Raw genomic sequence first — 19478 nt, forward strand, 5'->3', positions numbered from 1 at the left:
TGTGTGCATTTCTGTTTGTAAAGGTTTATGTTTGGCAAATGTCCAGTTTATTTTCCACGTGACATCATTGAAACTTGTTTTCTATGCTTCTCTGTCAGAATGGGACCTCCAGGATGCCCTATCAGTTCCTACCAGCCATGTGCTGCACTGATAATGACGATAGCAAATGGGCATGTGCAATGTGTAGAGGTCCTTTCCAGGAAGACAAGCTTACCTCCCACTTAATGCAATGCAGAAGCAATGTGTTGGTGTTTATTCACCACTCCCAGCTCTGTCCTGACACTTTCAATAAGGCAGACAGAAAAAACATGTTGCAATCTATGTTCTGCAAATCTGCATGTTTTTAAAACGAGTCATCCCTATTCATGGAGAGCAGAGGGTTAGTCCCCACCTTATTTGGATTTTAAAGAGGAGGTGAAGACGAAACCTGCAGAGTTTTTATCGGAGAGTCAGATGAGGAAAGGAGTGATGAACAGAGATACAGAGCAGAGGTGACAGCACTTTGACGCAGGGACAGCAGGAGGAGGTACATGTGAAACATAAATGCCACAGGACTCCACACTGGAACAGAAACAGCAAGAATGAGTCAAACTACAATCGAGCTTCAGGTAAGATCTTAAAAACCATGTGTTTAAATGAGGTGTTTATTTGCTAATAATGCTGCTTGGTATTATCCAACTTTTATAATTACATGTCTGCAATTTTGTTTAAAACGAAAGTATTTGACGAGCTTAATGACAGCATTTTAAGTTAATTCTGAGAAACGCCCTCAGATGAGCACTAATACAACCTCATTTGCAGAAAATCTGTAACCTGATTTAGATCACACCACACTTGGGAATGTATTTGATTTGAAAAACAAAACAAATTTTAAATTGAGAATATTCATTTCAGAAAATTAAGGAAATGAAACAAAATATGGAAATACTGTAAAATGTTCCAAAAGAAGGTTGAGATTAAATGGCAAGCAGATGGCATTAGCTGGTGTTTGGAAAGTGTTTCAGAGGTTAGAAAAACAAACCGGGTGTTTCTCCAACACTTCCCTGAAGAGTCCATCAACAAATGCATAAGACAATTTTTAAGATATTCATTTCGCAGAGTGTATTACAAAGAATTTAAGATTTTTTTGGGGGGTGAAAATAAAATGAAAACGGTTTGAGAAATTCCAAAAAAGTTATGAAATGTTGATCTTTGGGGCCTCAGAAAGCACAAAGTTATGGGCAACATATTGCTGTAGAAATTGTTGCAAAAACTATGGAACATTTATGAAGTTTACTATTTGTAAAAACAGCTCAACATAGCAAATCTTAGGTGAAGATTTAGCAAACATACCTGGCTTAACCTTTGGCCTTCTGTCCACACAGCACCTTTTGTACTTATTACTGGCACGTCTGGTGGAGATGTTTGAAAAGCAATGTGATCCCACTCAATTTGTTTTCTATATATAATATATAATATAACCTGTTTTTTGATAGCATATGTCCAGTGGTGGAAAAAACAATGTATGTTAAGAAATAATTGTACTGGTTGATTTGTCTCTGATTAGTCCCCTGATCAATTTCTACAAAATATAGGTAACTTCTATATCTCCTCAATGTCTGCTTTAAATGTTTCGGTCTTTCTAAATGTATTAGTAATCTATGACTTCCTGTTTCTCTGCAGTATAAATATGACATTAAACAGAGGCTTCTTAGCCACTCTGCAGAATGGGAAAGACAAGAAAACATGACATTTAAGGAAGGCGGATGTGTGTTGATCTTTATAGGTGAAAAAATGGTCACCGGAAAATACATAGTTGCTTAAAACTGACCCACATCGGAATTCCGATTAATAACTCAAAAGTTTAAAGGAACTGGAAGTGTAACAAACAAGGCCATGTATGGAGGATGGTAAGAGACTTCTCCAAAGCTCAAAGAGGGAGGCAACAAAGAGTAGCATCTTGGGATCACCAAGTCTTCATTAGATGCTATTTGCAGCATGATTTTGTGGGAGGTATGCCAGAAAAAAAACTTTTCTGTTCTAGTATCACAAATGGATACTTGTTGGGTTTCCTAAACAGCAGTTTCCTTTACCTGGAACAATATGCTTTGGTAAGATGTGACTCAGATTGAGCTTTATGGCAACACCTAAGGTGAGTTTGGTCTAAAACAAAGGATGAATTAGTAGAAAAGCACTTCATGGGTGTGGCGGTAGAGCAAGGGTAAAGTTTGCGACCCATGTACAGAGGCTACAGTCCTCAACGCAGCCGTCACGGGTTCGCTACAAAGTTGTTTTTTTTAAAAACAACAGCAATTCATGTCCACTGTATAGTATGGTGGAGGATCTGTGATGATGTGGGCCAAGTTCTGTTCTTAAGACCCTTGGAGCCTTTTTAGAATGAATGGCAACATTAACTCATTGAAATATCAGAACATTTTAAATCAAAATCTGGTGGACAGAGTAAAAAGATCACGTGTTTTGGAGAAAAAACATAGTTCTGTTTTATACTGAAACTCTGCCAAGCTGGATATTATCATATTACTTTTAAACTCTGTGAAGAAGCCACCAGCTGTGCACAACAGTTTTGTTTTTTTTTGTTTGTTTTTTTTTGCAATTCGTGCTGACTCTTTTAGGAACGGAAATTAACAGCATTATCAAGCAGGATTTTATTTATTTCAAATAGAGATAGGATGATTACATGCATCGTACCTTTATTTTTAGTGCTTTTGTTATGTTTTCATTTTACCAACACCTCACTGACACTGAATAGAGCTTACTCTAAGTCATATTTTTATAGTGGGCATTTCTTAAAGTCTTTAATGTAATTTATGGATCTAATGTTAAAAAGTATTAAACTAAGTGTTTGGCAGCAAGATCATGGAACTGTAGAAGCAGTTAGATTTCACAAATGTGTCTAAGCAGGTGACAAAATCAAGCTTAGGAAAATGGTTAGCTTAGATTTAATGTTTGGCATTTTATTGCCCAGTTTTTTCTTCTTTTAATTTGTTCTGAATACCACTATTTCTGTCAATTCAGCCATTTAACCACAGCATTTATAATTCACGTTAATTAATTAAAGACAAATCACATTTTTCACCCACTCAGGACAAAACACCCAATTTAAAGTTGGATCTATGCTGCTAATAGAACAGAAAAGAAAGATGCTTTATTGACCCTCGGCGGGGGAGGCTCAGGTCATTCCTTGAGATTAGATAACTTATTAAACCTTTTAGATCAGCGTTACAGTTAGAATGTGCCTAAACAACAGCAATAAAAAAAGGTTTATTGAAAACCACTGGACAGACAAACCATTTATTACATATTTACCACATGAATATATATTTTAAGAAATTATGGATCCTTGGAAGCAAAACATAAAGAAATGAGGGATGACTTTTGTACAGTGCAGCAATTTATTGGCCTAAATAATCATTTTTGTTTAAAAGGCCATGTGAACGAGCTAAAGTAATTCCAAAAATCTATTCATGTTTTGGCACATCATGTTTTATGTAACAGACCAACCTAAAATAATGACCAATCGTGAAGTGAAAGGAAATTAAGAAATTTTTATTCTTTTCTTTTTTTTTTTTTTACAAAGATTGATGTGAAAATGTGGTCTGCAATAATATTCAGCCCTCCTGAATCGATATTTCATAGAATCACCTTTTGCTGCAATTACAGCTGCACGTATTTTGGGGAATGTCTCATTGGGCATATAAACCAAACAGTTAAATTTTGGTCTAATCTGACCAGAGCCTCTTCTTTCACATATTAGCTGTTTCCCCTCACATGACATGTGGTAAACTGCAAACTGGGCTTCCCGTGGCTTATTCTTTCATTAGAACCAGATTTGTGGAGTGCATGAGTACAGCTATCCTGTCGACAGATTTTCCCACCCGAGCTGGGGATCTCTGCAGCTCTTCCGGAGTTAACATGGGCCGCTTGGCCGCTTCTCGGATTAATTAATAATACCCTTCCTGCCAGTTTAGGTAGGAAGCCACATCTTAGAAGATCCTTGTTTTTATTTAAGGATACCAGCGTAAAGAGATGGTTTTTCTTCCTTTTTTTTCACTCCAACATTATGCACCATGTGTTGGCCTGTTACATACCCCACCCCCACCCCCATTGTTGTGGAGGTATGTTTTCTTTTGAAAGTCAGTATCAAATGTGAAGTGTTTCAGTAGAGCTTCTAACAGTTTTGTTTTCTTCAACCTATTCCAGCCTCAGCAGTCGGACCACTTAAAGTCACATCCAGAACCCGAGAGCCGGCTTCAGCCTCCACCTCCGCTGCAGCTGACAGAACCACCTCAGAATTCCCACCAGCTCCAGCAACAGAACCCAGTCCAGCCTGGGCAACAACTATTAAACACTATTGAAACTATTGATCATCAAGAAGATTCGGTGTGTGTAAAACATCAGAGACTGTTTGGTCTTCTTCTGGGATTTTTTATAGGCACTGCTATTCTTGGACTGGTCTACTACATCCACCACGGTCTGCACACAGGGAGCAGAAATAATGCAGCACATGGTAGGCCTCCAGAACCACCCACCTCCCAGCAACAAGTTAAAATGGTGTACCATCTTGGCTAACTATTCTTTAACTCTGTCCTACAGTAGTCCCGTGCCTTTCTTTAGCCTGTGAGTGGGCTGCTGCTCGTCTATCCATGTCAACTGATCCCTTCACCCAGCCCTGTGATTACTTTGTGTCCACGTGTGGTTCAAAAAGACTCTCACTGAAGAGTGGAGGGAGACAAAAAAGTCACGGTATACTGGGTCATTCGCAAAGCATGATGTATAGATCAGCAGAAAAGGAGAGACAAAACAAAAGAGACCACAGAAAACTGACAGAAGATACAAATCTGAGCCGAAAAGCTGTGCTGCTGCAATATCTCAGGGGGATTTTAGGTAGGAAACAGTCTGAAGCTTTTTGTAATTCTTTATTGTGTGCCATTGTGTGCTTTATTGATATGATTGTCCGTCCACATTAAGTTGTGCTTGATTCTTTACAGTAACAAAGCTAAAACAAATTTCAGTTTGCTTTGTTTAATCATCCCCAAATACCTCCCCAGAGGGAAATCTCTTTAGGGTGACACCGGAAGTTCCTAAAGCCAAAGAAGAGTTACCATGGAGGTTGTGGAAGTAGAGGAAGAGGCTCCGGGGGGATGGCCCAAGGGTCACAGAGTCTATTAGGAATCTTGGAAGAATGATGTAGAGACCGCAACGGCTAGTTAAGAAGCTGTGGAAGACAGCCACAGTAGGTTGAGGAAACCCTGGAGGGCTGATCAAAGTATGGATAAGCAGACTTAATCGCTTGCACCATCTCACTAGATGAGTCCAGTCATCCTCAACCTCTTTAGAGAATTCGGGAACAGTCCCTAAATGAGGTGGGTCGTTCTTAAACCATACGAAAATGTAGGTGTTTGGAGAGGAATATCATCCTTGACAATATCAGGGAGCACAGCCATTAAAGATGAGACAGATGCTTAGCCTAAGAGTGGGGAACTGAAAAGCTCAAGGAGTGTCTGGGCCTTAGAAGAATCCAGGAGTGGTCAGGATTCTGAGGACTTGAGAGGTGGCTGAGGAGCCTAAGACTCCAGGAATGGCCACTGCTCTGAAAACTCAAAGAGAGGAACTCTAGACGTGCCCAATGATCTGAAAACTGAAGAAGTAACTTGGAATCTATCGACTCCAGGAGTGCCCAGAGAATGAAGCTAGTGATGATAAAGGCTACTCTGATGGAGATTTTGAAGACCTTGAAGAAGATGAATTTGGAGATTGTTGAAACACTGACTGGAGACTATGGAGACACTGAGAGTGGAGGAGATGATGGGAGATCCAGTTATAGTGGCAGATTCTGTAATAAAGGAAGCACTGGAGAGGTAGATGGTGATGACTGTTCTAACAAGGGATACTCTGAAGGAAAGAATCATGGCAGTGGAGATGGAGATGATAGAGCAGACTCTGTAGATGGAGATGATGCAGTAACTCTGTACATAAAGATAATGCCTATATATGCCTGTCTATAAAGATAAAGACAGTCTGGAGAAGATGATGATTCAGATAATGCAGGTGACAGTGGATAAGATGATGGTTCAGATTATGGAATCTTTAAAGTCAGAGACAAAGCTGGAAACCATGATGCTGGAGACAGCATTTTAAACCAGCAGGTAGGTAGTTCGGCTGCAATTCATGATGCTTATGGCATTCAAGAGGTGGTGCACATTATGGTATGAAGAATGGAGAAGTGACGAAAATGATGATGGTAAAAAGGGTGCTAAATCCATAGGTGAAACACTGTGGGAAAGCAGAGTAAATTGTGCTTTAATGGAAGTGAGGCAATTTCTCCCTAAAAGAGACATAAAAATGTTGGAAATTTGGCAAAACTCAGTCGGACACTTTTATACCACAACAAAACAAAACTCCCAGGTTCCAATGTTTACATGGCGAGTCTCTGTGCTTTGAGCCTGAACCACAGCCAGTGTGTTCATCCAAGATGGCAGATAGCGGCACCACTCCCCAATGTATTAGTTGGCTCATTATTTTATAAATAATTTATTGGGGGGGTTAATATTTACAGTAGAAAGCAACATCAGAGATTTTTGGACAATTTTAAAGTTCACTTCTTCTTGCTGGATGTTCTTGCAAACATGAGCACCGTTTAAAATCATTTTAAAGTAAAAAAATATATTTTCTTCTGATTAAATTACGTTTGGTCGAGTGACTTGTTTAAGACTCAAAGTTTTGGACTTCAACTCTACTCGAGACTTGCATGCCTTGACTTGGGACTCGACTTGGGATGTTCATGCCTTTACTTGGGACTTGACTCAAGACTTGGGTGACCTTAGACTTACTTGTGACTTGCAAAACACTGACTTGTTGACTGTGACTTTAGTGGACCAGGCTTGGACCATCATCTCCTCAGGATCGTCCCTACAGTCAAACATGATGATTGCAGCTTTATTCTGATGGGAAGTTTGTTTCTTTGACAGGAAATATTAAAATAATCTAGTGAGTGACCGAGAGATTTAAGTAGCTTAGTAAATGCTGATTTAAATCATGTTTATTTCTCTGTCAGAGACCAACCACAGTTCAAGCAGCTCAGCTGTTCAGAAGACTAAAGACTTTTACCGTTCCTGCTTAGACACCAGATCTTTAGAAGCTGCAGGGGCAGAGCCCTTCCTCAGACTCATTCAGAAGGTATGAACATGCCTTTCAAAAGAGGTTTGAAGCCGGTTCTTATTTTATGTTATTAATGGGCTGTTTATAGTGGTGGTTGCTTCCTTGTTTCAGTAGTTAAACACAAAAAGAAACAAGACAGAAATGCTTAGTCAGCCAGTATGTCACCAGAATATGTTTCAAACCTTTATACCAAAAAATTGCAAATACTTCTCATATCATATTTTATACCATGAGCCAACCAAGCTAATCAATCATTCCTTGCAGCATAATAGAAACACTCATTCTGTCACTACACTTATATGACAACATTTATTGTCCTTTTTCCTGCATTCTTCAAATTGTTCATTGTTTCTTCGCTGTGTCTTGTCTGTGTACAGTTGGGAGGCTGGGCGGTGTCCGGGCAGTGGAATAAGCTCGATTTCAACTACACCCTCAGTTTGCTAATGAGAGAATATGGGACGTTTCCATTCTTCAACCTCTACATAGGCAAAGACCAGAATGAAACTGGCAGTGAGAGAACCAAGAGATACATTCAGGCCAGTATCATGTCTGTCTTGTCAGTCAAACCAAACTGTTTCAGCATACAGCAAAAGTAAAGGAACTGACACAATGTGTTACTGTAATTTTGGAGGTTATGTGATCAAAGTGAGAATGTTATTGCTTTACTTTAAGCATCTTCTTATCAACAGATTGATCAGCCAGATCTTTTGATCCCAATTGAATGGAGCAACAAAACGCAGAAGTCGAGAACTAAAACTGAGGTTGGTCATCCATGTTATAATTCCTGCAGCATATTTCCTAGATCAAAGTCAATGTGTGTGAACTAACAGAGGATTTTTGATTGCAGACTCTACGTCCCTTCCTGGCATCCTGTCAGAGCTACCTGGCTTTCCTGGGATCCCCTCCATCCATGAGAATGCTCCATGTTGGCACGTTCATCTCTCTGTCCTCAGAGCTCGCTGTGGCAGCTTCACCTGTGGAGTACCGAATGTTAAAAGGACAGCTCTATCAGCGAATGACCATAAGAGAGCTACAGGTACAAGCCAGGTCTGCTTCATCATTGTGTTTCAAGGTTTCAGACATTTAATAAATTCTGTTAAATACACAGACAGTCCACAATCAGGATTGAATTGACTACTGTTTGAATTCAGGACTGTCCAACAATTAATTTAAAAAGCTTTTGTGAATTTCTAAATTAGCATAAATAAGATCATTCATAAAGCATGCTTTGACACATGTCCACAGGCATTCAAAAAGACTACATTTGATACCAACACTATATGTTGGAGATCCAGGACACCATCTGCATGGGATAAAAAGTGTTCTGACTAATTTAAAGAGTCACCAAGATTAAGGGACTTGGTAAAAGCAGTAACACATGTGTGACAGGTCAGATGTGGTCCTTTCTGATCACTACATGTGAAGTGATCAGTGTGCCCACTAACTTGTAGTTATTAATTCCTGACTTGTTTCCCTGGTGTATAAATAGGATGTGATAGATAGGCCAATTTTTCTTAGCCGGTCTTCAAGATGGGAAAGACAGAAGAACATGTTATTCAAGTAAGGCAGAGGTATGTTAATCTAAACTATTCTACTCATATCTAGAATAAAGTGTAACTGTGACAAATGAGGCTGTATGAGGATCAATGTTTATCTTACCAGAATGTACAGTAAGGAGGTGTTAAGAAAGGTTCCATAAAAGTATCTCCAAAGCTCATTGTTAAAGAACTGCAGCAATGACTGGCATCTTAGAGTCACCCTTTGAGGCTAAAGGCCATACAGTTGTTTGTTAGGTACACCATGAAAAAGCCTTTTCTGACCTACCATCACAAACATGAACATGGCGTGTACCATATACTCCGGGGTCTTTAGGCAGAATGGTGGACTTTAGTCAGATGAGTTTTACATGGGTGTGGCATAAAGCAAAAGGAAAATGAGAAATGACTGTGAAGTATGGTGAAGGATCTGTTATGCTGTGGGCCTTTCAGTGTGAGATTATGCATCTATAATATAGGATCAATCTACTTTAAGGCTTCTAAAACCTTGTTACCAGTGGCACCAGTGACCTCCTGTACAGTTAGCAAATTTTCTCTGAAAACTTGATTTCACCGTTTAAAACAATAACTCCCACAGAGCAAGGCCCCTGCTATTGACTGGTTGGGCTGTCTGCAGGCTGCTTTCCATCCATTGTCCCTCACTGAAGATGATTATGTCCTCCTACATAACCTACCTTACATCATTCAAATGTCCCGCATCATCAACAAATGGTTGCACAAGTCTGAAATGGGCAACAGGTAATATTAGGATATTAAAACAGGATTTTACCATCTCATTGTACTGTTTTGTTAATCCTTTGTTGTCATTTGGTTGGACAAAGCAGTACTCTTCACACGTATATGGTCCTAAATCTGCTGCACACTCTTATGCCCGCCATGGATTCCAGATTTTCTGAAACGGCAAAGAATCTGTCTTTGGCATTGGGAAATACTGAAGAGGTCAGTCAAGCATGGCGTGCATAAAAAACAAAAATGGAAGTGTGAATGGATTTATTAAATCACATGTCGGGGCTTTTTAGCAGGAAGTCCCTCGCTGGAAACACTGCGTGCTGGAGACCAAAAGAGGATTTGACTCTGTTCTCACACATCTTCTCAGTGAAAGGAATGCACGTCGAGAGGTGAAATGACACAGTGACACATAATTAATTGATTAAATGATTAAAATCTAATAAAGTTTTTTTTCTCCCATTAACAGACAGAAGAGATTATTGAAAATGTCTTTTTTGCCTTCATATCCAAAATATCAGAACTCAAGTGGAAAGATCAAAAGTCTTTTCAGACTTTCATCGACAAGGTAAAAGAAACAAAACAAACAAAAATCTATATTTGCACGAATCTTCATTTTGTTTGACAATAATTAGAGCTTTACTTTCTCTAGGTTTACACTTCACCTCCAAGACTATGGTCTTCAGAGGAAATTTCTGATGAAGATGATCTTGATCTATTATTTTCTGAGGTATATAAAAGAAAATGTTAAAAACAAATATTCTTTTAGAATGTGTTATCTGTAAAATATTCTTGTCAGATAGTTTTCCTGCTTCCCTTAAGGTACTTCACAGTTTTTTCATTTTGTCACATTACAACCTCAAACCTGAGTGTGTTTTATTGTAGCACACAACTGTGATACATGGTTTTCAAAGTGTCGCGTGGATTTGTAACCAGCCCCCTATACCCTAGTTACTCTAAATAAAATCCTGTGCAACCAACTGTCTTTAGAAAGCACCTAATAAGTTAGTAGAGTTATATAATCGCAGTATCAACACAGTTATTCTTTCAAGGCCTCGGAGGTTGTTAGAGAACAAGCATCATTAATTAATTCATATCGTTATCGCATCATTCACTAATATTATCTCATATTCCATGTCTTCTAAATATCATGCTCCTCTTGTCCACTGTATGGGTTGGAGAATCTGCCAACAGGACAACTCATAGTTGTGCATTCCACAAATCTGGTCTTTATAAAATAGAAAATAAATTTTTACCTGAAAGAAAGCTGTAAGAAGTCCTTTTTTCAGTTAGCCGTATGACATGTAGAGGACATGTTGAAACATTGTGTTATGGTCAGATGAGACCAAAAGTGAACTTCATGTCTTACATTCAGAATGCCACGTTTGTTGAAAAACTTGGAGCGCGGCGCTGATGGTGTAGGGGTTAAGCGCTTGACCATATACGGAGGCTACAGTCCTCGAAGCAGCCGTCCCAGGTTCGAGTCCCGAACCCGGTCACATTTGCCGAATGTCTGCCCCTCTCTCTACCCCTTTTTCCTGTCTGCCTACTGTCAAAAAATTAAAAATAAAGGCCACTAGTGCCGAAAAAATATCTTAAAAAAAGCAATACTTGAACTATGCATAACCTATCCCCACAGGGAAACATGGGTAATGGCATAATGCTGTGGGTATGCTTTCTTCAGCAATAGAACCAGTCATAGTCAATGGGAATGACCATGATGTGACCATGATAACATATTATGCAGCGTGTGTGCTTAGAAAATCAAGAAAGTGGACAAGTTGACACAAAAGAGGTATCCGCTCTTAAAGCTGTCTAGCTGATGTACGGTATCTGAAAGCCAAGCAGCAAAAAAAACTCCAGCCTGACACAAGACCTGAGAGAGGATCCCTCAGTGACCCTTTATGTTTCATAGGTTTGAGTTAAGGCTTTACAAACAAAAAAAAACATTCCTTTGAAAATGAAGACACCCAAAGAAATGTGGCAAAACTCTAACAAAATCGAAAGAACTGTTGCTCAACTGCAGAACTGTGACAATGCAAGACAAGAACTAAGACTTTTACTGCAAAGAGTTAAAGAAAATAACCACAGACCCAACAACTTATTTGATTCCAGGTGACAGTCAGTTCCCAGGGCTTCTTCTCCAACTACCTTCAGCTACTGTCCCTTTGGCAGAAAAGGCGCAGTAAACTCTTGGCTGCGCAGACTGAGGCTGCCAATACGTAGGTTTCTCCTTAATGTCATCAATCTGATAAATTCTGGATAAGGTCTTAAACTAACAATAATCCTCTAACATTTCCTTCAGTCTGTCTGTCACGCCTTCACTAGTGAGTAATGGGCTTCTCTTTCCGATGGGAATGTTCATCCCCCCTCTTTTCCATCCCACGTATCCAAAGTAAGATGTGTTCAAGTGAAAACATTGCTGAATGTATTAATCACTTAGTCAAACACAACATTTCACATCTTCTCTTGTGAACAGGGCCATGAATTTTGGTGCAGTGGGTTTCCTTGTTGCCAAAGACATTTTTCATCTGTTTGTGCCTGACAGTAAGAAAGGTTTATGTGTCTGTTTTGACTTGTGTTTTTTAACTTCATGTTTAAAAATAACTATGCTGCATTTGTGTTCACAGCAAAACATTCAAATTTTGATTGTAACCAAACTGAAAGAGGACTTTAGTATTTGCAGCTCTAACACATATAGTGTGAAAAAAAAAGAATGTCACATGTCAATAGGTAATTGTATTTGGATGAAACGGGAAAAATACTGAACATACTTACTGGAATTTGTTCAGTATTTTTGTACAAAAGCATTTGTTGGTAATGGCAGCTTCAAGATGTCTCCTGTATGGAGAAACGTATCGCATGCATTGCCCAGGTGTAATTTTGACCCATTCTTAAACACAAACTGTCTTCAACTCTTGAGAGTCCCAAGCCATCTTTGCACTCTGATCCATTCTTTCCATAAATTATTAAAATGATTCAAGTCAGGTGACTGATTGGGCCATTGTAGCAGCTTCATTTTTGACTATTTCTGAAAATAGTTGAGAGTTTCTCCGTGTCTTTAGGATCATGCCTAAAAATTTAATCTTCAATTAATTTTCAGATTTGTATGAAGATTGTCTCTAAAAAAAGGTATCCATTCATCCTTCCCTTTAATTACATGATATCCATCTGCACCATGCACTAAAAAAACAGCCCAATATCACAACTCCAAATTTTACCATTGAGTTGATTTTCGGATGATGTGCAGTGCCATCCCTCCTCTGAACTTGGTGTGCAGAATGTATTCATGCTTTTTCTTTGGCAGTGGAGTCTTGTGCGGTGAGCGTCCGTAGAGGCTATCATAGCTCAGTGCATTATGTAAAGGGGTCATATCATGCTTTTAAATCCTTCTTTTTCATACTTAAATTATTCTGTTGTGGTCTATATAAAGTGGAACTGCAATGCTTTTGTCTGAACTCCTTGTTATTTTAGCTCCACAGGCCCTTATTTTACCCCTGTTCTGAGGTGCGTCTGAGAGCAACTCATTTTCGTCGGGTCTCTTTAAATTCTATTTAGGCACTTCACACCCTGCCCCCCCTCTAGGTCAAAGAGTGTTCCACTCCAGCCCATTTAGACATTTTTGTAATTTGATAGCAAAAATACAATTACCTGCTATCATCACAATGGCCAGGACGTCATATCAACAATTTTGAATTGAATTGAACACACAATAAAATAATGTTTATCATTTTAGCATAATTTGCAGCTTACTGCTTTGCTGTGTTCGTTGTTTCCAAAGACGGAAGGAACTGACCCCTTAATCAAATAAAGTCTTTCGACAAATCTTTCATGATACTGGTGGAGGTTGCTGAAGGCACTCATCCTTGAAGTGAGAAAATAGGTTTTCCCCAACTGATATGGGTACATTCCTATTAAAAATAAAATTTAACCAGGCACCTTGAAGTGGTTCTGATGCTACAGCATTGTTAAATTAATTGTTCAGTTCAGTTTAGTTTATTTATATAGCGCCAATTCACAACACATGTCATCTCAAGGCACTTCACAAAGTCAGGTACATACTGTACATTCCAATTAATCCTAACTATTAAACACTGCAGTCAGATTCAGTAATTTATTCAAATTGGATAAAAAGTTTTTCTGTCTAAGGAAACTCAGCAGATTGCATTGAGTCAGAGACTTGTAGCAGTCACTCCTCCTGGATGAGCATGTAGAGACAGTGGACAGTCACTGGCGGTGACTCTGCAGCAATCCCTCATACTGAGCATGCATGTAGCGACAGTGGAGAGGAAAAACTCCCTTTTAACAAGAAGAAACCTCCAGCATAACCAGGCTCAGTGTGAGCAGCCATCTGCCACGACCAACTGGAGATTTAAGAGATCAGAGCAAAGACAGAAAAAGAACACAGAAGCACTGATCCAGGAGTACTTTCTATGGGAAGGAAAAGTAAATGTTAATGGAAGTAGCTTCTTTAGTCGTTTCACCTAGAAAGAAAGAACAGATAAACTCTGAGTCAGTTTTCAAGATTAGAGTCTGAAAGAGAGCACATATAATTAGTTATGGTCAGCTCAGTCAGTAGCTATGTCTAGGAGAGAGACAGGGTTAAACACTGAAAGACAGGGCCAAGTAGATCATCTGTAGAAGATGAGCATTAAGTTGTTGCTAGCAGTAGCTTGGACGGTGCTCCCCTCCAGGACGGTGTCACAGGTAGATACAGAGTCAGGCCAGGTGTAGCTTCTAGGAAGAGAAAAGAGAGAAAACATAAAGTTAAAAGCTGAAATAACAGCAAATAATGCAAAATTGGAGAGTAGTATGAGAATGTAGCGAAGAGAGTGAAAGTGGTCATTATGTCCTCCAGAAGCCTAAACCTATAGCAGCATAACTACAGAGATAGCTCAGGATAACCTAAGCCACTCTAACTATAAGATTTATCAAAATGGAAAGTTTTAAGCCTAGCCTTAAAAGTAGACAGGGTGTCTGCCTCACGGACTAAAACTGGGAGCTGGTTCCACAGGAGAGGAGCCTGATAACTAAAGGATCTGCCTCTCATTCTACTTCTAGAGACTCTAGGAACCACCAGTAAACCTGCAGTCTGAGAACAAAGTGCTCTGTTAGGAACATATGGAACAATCAGATCTCTGATGTATGATGGAGCTAGATCATTAAGGGCTTCATATGTGAGGAGGAGAATTTTAAATTCTATTCTGGATTTAACAGGGAGCCAATGAAGGGAAGCTAAAATAGGAGAAATATGATCTCTCTTTTTAATTTTCATCAGAACTCTTGCTGCAGCATTTTGAATCAGCTGAAGGCTTTTAACTGCATTTTGTGGACATCCTGATAGTAAAGAATTACAATAGTCCAGCCTTGAAGTAACAAATGCATGGACTAGTTTTTCAGCGTCACTCCTGGACAGGATATTTCTAATTTTGGCAATGTTCCAAGGTTTTTTACTTTATTACTGGAGGTCAATTTAATGCCATCCAGGTTAAGTGATTGACTATGCAATTTCTTTTTTGAAGACTCCAGTCCAAAGACAACAACTTCTGTCTTGTCTGAATTTAGAAGGATAAAATTTAGACTCATCCAAGTTTTTATGTCTTCAAGACATGCTTGTAGTCTATCTAACTGGTTGGGCTCATCAGGATTCATGGATAAGTAAAGCTGAGTATCATCAGCGTAACAGTGAATATTTATCCCATGCTGCCTGATAATTTGACCTATTGGAAGCATATATATAGTGAAGAGAATTGGCCCAAGTACTGAACCCTGTGGTACTCCACAATTAACCCTGGAGTTTAAAGATTATTTATCATTTACATGAATAAACTGGAATCTGTCAGACAGATAAGATTTAAACCAGCCTAGTGCTGTTCCCCTCATCCCTGCAGCATATTCCAGCCTTTCTAAGAGAATATTATGGTCGACTGTATCAAATGCAGCACTGAGATCTAACAGGACAAGTACAGACACAAGTCCATTATCTGAGGCCATAAGAATATCATTAGTGACTTTCAGCAAAGCTGTTTCAGTGCTATGATGAGCTCTGAAACCTGACTGAAACTCTTCAAACAGGTCTTTGCAGTGTAAATTGTGTGGGTTAATACACCCAACAACCGAACATTTCGACTTATCCACTTGCAGCATCTGTGAGCTTGGACTACAAAACTGCAGCGAGAAATAAAAATGGTGAATACCACTGGTAGCTGGAAGTCCATGACCTTGTTTAGCTGTTCCACAGCAAATAATGTCACGTCAAAGTTCAAAAAACGAAATAGAAAATAGAGAAAACTGAACGGACTGAAAAATATGACCCAAACAGAATATAAAGATATCTACGCAACACCTGGAGAGACTAAATTAAACTTTTCTGCATTTCTACAGACTCCAAGTACAAAACAAAATGTATTTAAGGGCTAAAATGTGGATTTTGCATGATATGCCCCTTTTAATGTTTTCATGGATAAACTCCACATACTAATTCCAGATCTTTCCAAGGCTCTCTGCAGGTGGACCTTGGACAACTCTTGGGTCCTCTTTCATAAATCTTTTAAGAAACTCCTGGTTGTGGCTGATTAATGTCATTAGTATGTTTTCCAACAAAATGGTTAAGAATGTTTTAAGAGAGCTCTTGGCCTTTAAACACAATGGCATGCTTTTTGTGCAATACCTTGGTAATGATAAACTTTTCTGTAGTAAATAAATTGGAACAAAACAAGCTCATAGTATTTTGTACTTTTGGGGACAGAATTGTTCACTAAATACTGACAGATTCCACTCTGTTACACATAAATTTTGTCATGGACTAATTTTCTAAAACTTCTTTTGTACGTGTAGATTACTTGGGGCATTACCAACATATCATCTGACTTACATTTTAAGAGCCCAATTGGAAATATATGCACAGAAAAAAACAGTGTTATGTTCAATATCCATTTTAGAATCAAATTTGTCTTTAATAAATGATGCTGTCTGTGTCTGTTTTGTTGTAGTTTATACTCACAAAGAGACTATGCATGCTGTGGGGGAATGTGTGTGGGCTCACTACCTCAATGTAACTGAAAAAGCAGGGCGAGTTGGGGCATCTGTGCTCTCAGCAGAGCAGCAGCAAGAAGTGTGGTTGCAGTACTCTGCACTGCAGGTGGCGCTGCAGGTAAGGAAGCATACTAAATATATAGACTTTTGGCAGGAAGAACTATAGGTGTACCCATTTACATTTTTCACCCGCCTCTTTCCTCAGGCCTATCATCAGAGTCTAAGCCAGAACCCTGCTGACACCTCTGTTTCAGGGATGCATCACACTCAGCTGTTTTTGAGATCTTTCTCTCAGGTGACTATTGGTCTCACCACACCGTAATGATCTGTGTTTATTGGTTTAAATGGAGGCAAAATAATAGTACTGGATGAATGGATGGATGGACGGACGGACAGACGGACGAACGGACAACTTAACTTCCCGGATGTTTCATGTTGTATGTCTCAATCCCTCTAACTGTGTAATGATTTATTTTTCTGCAGGTGAGCTGTGACACTGACCCATACAGTGAATCCATGCCTTTGGACCCCTCCTTCTTGATTCCAGTCATTTGTGCAAAATCTGATCTGTGTCCAACAAACTTACAGTGCTCAGTTAAAGCTCAGCAGAACCAATCAAAAACATGCTGACCACAGTCTATAACCGTAAGCTAGACTTAACCCCAAACATTTTGGGTTCAGTGATTTTCACATCACACTAGTGTTATTAAAACCTTTATACAATACAGATGTACACTTTAGTTTTTGACTATCCCTCGATGTTGTTCTAATATGATGGAAATTGCAGGACTTGCACAAGTTGTTTAGGATTGGTTTAAATGATAAACACTTGATTTTTTATTATAATTTTTATTCAGTGGTGGAAGTGTTAACAAAGGAAGCATAAGCTACCTGTTTAATGTAAACTGTCTTCTGTAAATAATATCAGTCTCAAAGTAAGACTTTGTTCAATGCATTTTATCCAGGCACATCTCAGAAAAACATGAGTGGCAGCAACACTTTGGGCCTCTCACTTTAACACAAATACAGGGGTTGGACAATGAAACTGAAACACCAGTCATTTTAGTGTGGGAGGTTTCATGGCTAAATTGGACTAGCCTGGTAGCCAGTCTTCATTGATTGCACATTGCACCAGTAAGAGCAGAGTGTGAAGGTTCAATTAGCAGGGTAAGAGCACAGTTTTGCTCAAAATATTGAAATGCACACAACATTATGGGTGACATACCAGAGTTCAAAAGATGACAAATTGTTGGTGCACGTCTTGCTGGCGCATCTGTGACCAAGACAGCAAGTCTTTGTGATGTATCAAGAGCCACGGTATCCAGGGTAATGTCAGCATACCACCAAGAAGGACGAACCACATCCAACAGGATTAACTGTGGACGCAAGAGGAAGCTGTCTGAAAGGGATGTTCGGGTGCTAACCCGGATTGTATCCAAAAAACATAAAACCACGGCTGCCCAAATCACGGCAGAATTAAATGTGCACCTCAACTCTCCCGTTTCCACCAGAACTGTCCGTCGGGAGCTCCACAGGGTCAATATACACGGCCGGGCTGCTATAGTCAAACCTTTGGTCACTCATGCCAATGCCAAACGTCGGTTTCAATGGTGCAAGGAGCGCAAATCTTGGGCTGTGGACAATGTGAAACATGTATTGTTCTCTGATGAGTCCACCTTTACTGTTTTCCCCACATCCGAGAGAGTTACGGTGTGGAGAAGCCCCAAAGAAGCGTACCACCCAGACTGTTGCATGCCCAGAGTGAAGCATGGGGGTGGATCAGTGATGGTTTGGGCTGCCATATCATGGCATTCCCTTGGCCCAATACTTGTGCTAGATGGGCACGTCACTGCCAAGGACTACCGAACCATTCTTGAGGACCATGTGCATCCAATGGTTCAAACATTGTATCCTGAAGGCGGTGCCGTGTATCAGGATGACAATGCACCAATACACACAGCAAGACTGGTGAAAGATTGGTTTGATGAACATGAAAGTGAAGTTGAACATCTCCCATGGCCTGCACAGTCACCAGATCTAAATATTATTGAGCCACTTTGGGGTGTTTTGGAGGAGCGAGTCAGGAAACGTTTTCCTCCACCAGTATCACGTAGTGACCTGGCCACTATCCTGCAAGAAGAATGGCTTAAAATCCCTCTGACCACTGTGCAGGACTTGTATATGTCATTCCCAAGACAAATTGACGCTGTATTGGCCGCAAAAGGAGGCCCTACACCACACTAATAAATTATTGTGGTCTAAAACCAGGTGTTTCAGTTTCATTGTCCAAACCCTGTAAATGTCTCTATGTTAAAACCAATAAAAGGAGATTATTTGTGCAGATTTAAAAGCATCAGGAATTTTGCCACACCACAAAGCACGTTAATTCAAATAAATAAAAATAGGTTCTGGACAGCTTTATCCGTTCTGATTGGAGAGGTCTTCTCCAAGATGCCGTGCAAGGCAGAATATGGGATTCAAATCCTCTGTTATTACATTTTAAACATGGAAAACAATACTCAAAGACAATAGCTCTTAATGTTCCTAAAGATACAGTTGGAAGCATAGTTTACAAGTTTGAAGTTAAAGAAACTGTGGCCTTGCTAATGAGATGGTGCTGAAAGAAGAAGCTATCAGTGGGTGCCACCAGATTCCTGAAAAGGCAGGTGGTGAAAAATCCTCGTCTGACTGCAATAGACCTACAGAAAGTCTTGGTGGCAGCAGCCACTGACGTTTTGTTTCCAGAGTGAGCCACACTAAAGCTGAAGGGCTCCATATATGAACTCTTAAGTCATACACCACTACTGACCCAAGAGCACAAGAAAAGTCAACTCCAATTTGCTTGCAACTATCTAAATAGACTAAAGAGGCTTTGGGATTCTGTTCTGCTGAGAAATGAATCCAAACAGGAACTTTTTGAGGCCTACGGATCAGCAGTATGTCTGGAGAGGGAAGGATGAAGCATACTCTGAAAAAAAACATCCTGCCTGAAGCAACCTGGTG

At 39.6% G+C, this 19478-nt stretch overlaps 1 protein-coding gene across 5 annotated transcripts; it reads left to right on the plus strand.

Moving 5' to 3' along the window:
• The first annotated feature begins 110 nt into the window (after positions 1-110).
• kel (Kell metallo-endopeptidase (Kell blood group)) lies at positions 111-17619 on the plus strand. 5 transcript variants are annotated; one of them, XM_047360320.1, is made up of 18 exons: positions 111-608; positions 4201-4507; positions 4594-4884; positions 7055-7176; positions 7536-7694; positions 7848-7919; positions 8006-8194; positions 9292-9452; positions 9536-9653; positions 9734-9832; positions 9910-10008; positions 10093-10170; positions 11556-11662; positions 11746-11835; positions 11920-11996; positions 16433-16593; positions 16681-16770; positions 16959-17619. In XM_047360320.1, the coding sequence occupies exons 1-18, from the start codon at positions 582-584 to the stop codon at positions 17103-17105; spliced, it is 2394 nt and encodes a 797-aa protein (XP_047216276.1). In that variant the 5' UTR covers positions 111-581; the 3' UTR covers positions 17106-17619. The 5 variants fall into 5 exon arrangements, with proteins under 5 accessions (XP_047216276.1, XP_047216280.1, XP_047216278.1 ...); XM_047360324.1 differs by having other exon boundaries at positions 11920-11987; XM_047360322.1 differs by having other exon boundaries at positions 9737-9832.
• The last annotated feature ends 1859 nt before the right edge of the window (positions 17620-19478 follow it).

The sequence above is a fragment of the Girardinichthys multiradiatus genome, chromosome 3 (genome assembly GCF_021462225.1).
Source record: "Girardinichthys multiradiatus isolate DD_20200921_A chromosome 3, DD_fGirMul_XY1, whole genome shotgun sequence".
In the NCBI taxonomy this organism is placed as follows: Eukaryota; Metazoa; Chordata; class Actinopteri; order Cyprinodontiformes; family Goodeidae; genus Girardinichthys; species Girardinichthys multiradiatus.

Excerpts from the sequence above, each read along its gene's own strand:
- kel (XM_047360320.1), top strand. The coding sequence starts at position 582 with ATGAGTCAAACTACAATCGAGCTTCAG. Across the intron at positions 4,508-4,593 it reads CAGAAATAATGCAGCACATG|TAGTCCCGTGCCTTTCTTTA; the intron begins GTAGGCCTCCAG and ends TCTGTCCTACAG. Across the intron at positions 7,177-7,535 it reads TCCTCAGACTCATTCAGAAG|TTGGGAGGCTGGGCGGTGTC; the intron begins GTATGAACATGC and ends GTCTGTGTACAG.